Genomic DNA, 3,113 nt, shown 5'->3' with positions numbered 1-3,113 from the left:
GGAATGCCAGATCTTTTTTTTTTTTCTTTTTTTTTTTTTTTAAATCTTTTTATCTGCTTTCTGGCAGGACCACAGCTCTGTGGAGTGGAGATACTGCCAGACTCTCACTGCAAATCGTAGTGGTAGGTTTTAAACAGGTTGCTGTTGGGAAAAATGGGTTGTGCCAACTCTGACAGCCTGAGGGAGGCTACTGCAGCTCCTGGTCCTCAGTCACGACCAGCAGCCAGCTTGAGCTTGTATTCCCAGTAGGCTCATACACACACAAACATACCTATACACTATGTATATGCACAGGGGCCCACACAGGGCTCTCACGTGAGCGTAGCCTCATCTCACCCACTCCTCTAGCTGAGTAGGATGGAGGTGAACTAATGAGCATGCATAGGTATATGTGTGTGTGTATGTATATATATATATGTATTCATACACACATGTATGTACAGCAGGGGTCCCTCAAGCAGCTGGGCTCAGTCTACCCAGTAGCTGCCCCTCAATCCCAGTCCCTCTACTCCCTCTGGTTCCCCAGCAACCCAGCCTCCCTGTGGTGGTCTTGTCTCCAGGGGCCTCTCCATTTCCCACCTTTGGTTCCTCCCATAAGCATCCCCTAATGAGTTCTGTGCCCAAACGCTCTTACCCTGCCTGCCATCCTGTGCCCCACACCCCTGTATGCAGTGACACCCCCCCCCTAAAGGTGCTCTGGGGCTGGGGCTCCCCTGGGACAGCCCTGGGAGGGGCCCAGACAAGGTGCCACTTCCTCTTTGTCCCTAATTTGCGTTCCTGCCTTCCATTGTGCCTACCATGGGGCATGTGGAGATGGGCCTTTGGTGGGCTGGTGGCTCCTGGGATGGGTCTGGGAGCAGCCTGGCAGGTGCTGTTCAGTCTCCCCTTCCTGCTGTTGTCTCCCTGTGCTCCTTCATGGGCCTGCAGACAAGCTTTTAGCACATCACCTCCTTAGTGATCAGTACAGTTAGATCTGTGATTTATTTTTACGTATATACACACATACACTAAAACCACATATATATATATACACACACACATTCCCTAAATAAATAAATAAATACAATCTCATTAAAAGATTTGAGTTTGCTTCTGTCATTTGTCTTAAGTATTTAAGCGTCTTCTACAATTTCCTCTTAAGTTCTTTGGTCACCTTTAACCAAGGCAATTGAGCCATATGTTCCTGTTATAAGTCCACATAAAACGTGCATAGAAGCACACAAGACTTCGACCAGTCCGTTCTTCAGCATAAAGGGATGATGGATGGAAAGAAGAGCCTGTCATCACTTTTGTTTCAGCACCAACTCTGAGGATCTGTGGAAGGGCTCCTTGGCAAAGGCATGAGGAGCTGGAATGCTGTATGTGGGGAGGGTTTGGGGTTTTTTTTGCAGTGGATATACTGGAAAACCACATCCTATGCAGGGCAGTGACCAGGGAGTGAATTCAGATGGGGCGAGTCTAGCACAGTGGAAGAGATCAGTGCTGACACACATGCTCTGGGAGTCATGTCTGATGGCTGTGTGTCCAGCTCAGCTCAGACCAGCTTATGGGTTGCATAAGCCACAGACGTTGCCTGGGGGTTGTGAAGGACCAAAGTGCACCGGAGGAAAAGGAAGCAGGGCCTTGGACTTTGGTACCAGCTGCAAAACACTGATGGTCATCAGCTCTGAGCAGCATTCCCAGCTGGTAAACACCCAGGTCTGCCCAGCAGCTGCCCACAGGCACCAAAGCCAGGTGGGTGCTGGTGTCATCCACTGGGCATGGGCAGACTCAGCTCTTCCCAGCCTGGAGGACTGAAGCATTCTTACCAGGACACCTTGCTGGCATCTAGGAAATGGTGTCACAGGAGGCTTCGCACAGAGCACGAGCCTAATTCTGCTCAGCATGTTAATAAACATTTACCAGAGGGAAAGTCTTTCCTCGAAGACACTCACCACAGCAGTGACCTGTGCAGCCGGGCCTGTCTTTGACAAAATGGGCTCCATTTTGAGCTGGGGGGGGGTGGGGGTGGAGAATGTGACCTCCAGTGGTCCCTTCCCACCAAAGCGAACCTTCCGTTGTCTGGATATGCTCTTAAGAATTATGAATACCACCCAGCTAGGAAGGGCCAGGAGTGCTTGGGAAGGTTGAGTAGGATTGCAAAGTGCTTCTGGCGAAGGCAAGATGTGCTCGGAGCTTTTCACGTGGAATGTAGCACCAAAAACCACAAGCCATGGCAGGCGGGGCAGGAAACTAGCAGAAGGTATCAACTGGGAAGGTTATGACAGCAGGGTGATGAGAAAAGAAGTCACAGGGAGCTTGGATGGCTGATGAATGGCAAGTGAGCAGCACCAAGCTTGCTGAAGGAAACAGTGTTAGAACACACTGGAACACAGAATCACAGAACCCCAGGGGTTGGAAGGGACCTGGAAAGATCCCCCAGTCCAACCCCCCTGCCAGAGCAGGGTCACCCAGAGCACATCACACAGGAACGTGTCCAGGTGGGTTTGAATGTCTCCAGAGAAGGAGACTCCACAGCCTCTCTGGGCAGCCTGGCCCAGGGCTCTGTCACTCTCACAGGAAAGAAGTTCTTCCTGATATTTACATGGAACCTCCTATGCTCCAGTTTGCACCCACTGCCCCTTGTCCTATCACTGGACATCACTGAACAAAGCCTGGCTCTGTCCTCCTGACACTCACCCCTTACATATTTGTAAACACTGATGAGGTGGCCCCTCAGTCTCCCCTCAGTCTCTTCTTCTCCAAGCTCAAGAGCCCCAGCTCCCTCAGCCTTTCCTCATCAGGGAGATGTTCCACTCCCTTCACCATCTCTGTAGCTCTGCACTGGACTCTTCCAAGCAGTTCCCTGTCCTTCTGGAACTGAGGGGCCCAGAACTGGACACAACGCTCCAGATGCGGCCTCACCGAGGGAAGACGCTCCCCCCTGGGGAGATGCCGGGAGGCTCTTCCCGGGCTGAACTGCCCGTCCGCCCCGATCTGGGCAGCAGGAAGGTGCTCCAGTTTGCACCCACTGCCCCTTGCCCTGTCACTGGGCATCACCGAACAAACCCTGGCTCTGTCCTCCCGACACTCACCCCTTACATATCTGTGAACACGGATGAGGTTCCCCCCTC

The 3,113-nt window shown here is 52.1% G+C and overlaps 1 protein-coding gene across 1 annotated transcript in view; it reads left to right on the top strand.

Moving 5' to 3' along the window:
- The first annotated feature begins 2,931 nt into the window (after positions 1-2,931).
- LRRC23 (leucine rich repeat containing 23) overlaps positions 2,932-3,113 on the top strand; it is a 5,567-nt gene continuing 5,385 nt past the window's right edge. The window contains exon 1 of the mRNA XM_009998924.1: positions 2,932-2,991. Within this exon, the coding sequence (XP_009997226.1) occupies positions 2,932-2,991 (60 nt within the window). The remainder of the gene's footprint in view (positions 2,992-3,113) is intronic.

This window comes from Chaetura pelagica, unplaced genomic scaffold (assembly GCF_000747805.2).
Source record: "Chaetura pelagica isolate M959 unplaced genomic scaffold, ChaPel_1.0 scaffold120, whole genome shotgun sequence".
Classification (NCBI taxonomy): Eukaryota; Metazoa; Chordata; class Aves; order Apodiformes; family Apodidae; genus Chaetura; species Chaetura pelagica.
The sequence above is the reverse complement of the archived record's forward strand: the minus strand, read 5'-3'. Positions and strand labels throughout refer to the sequence as shown.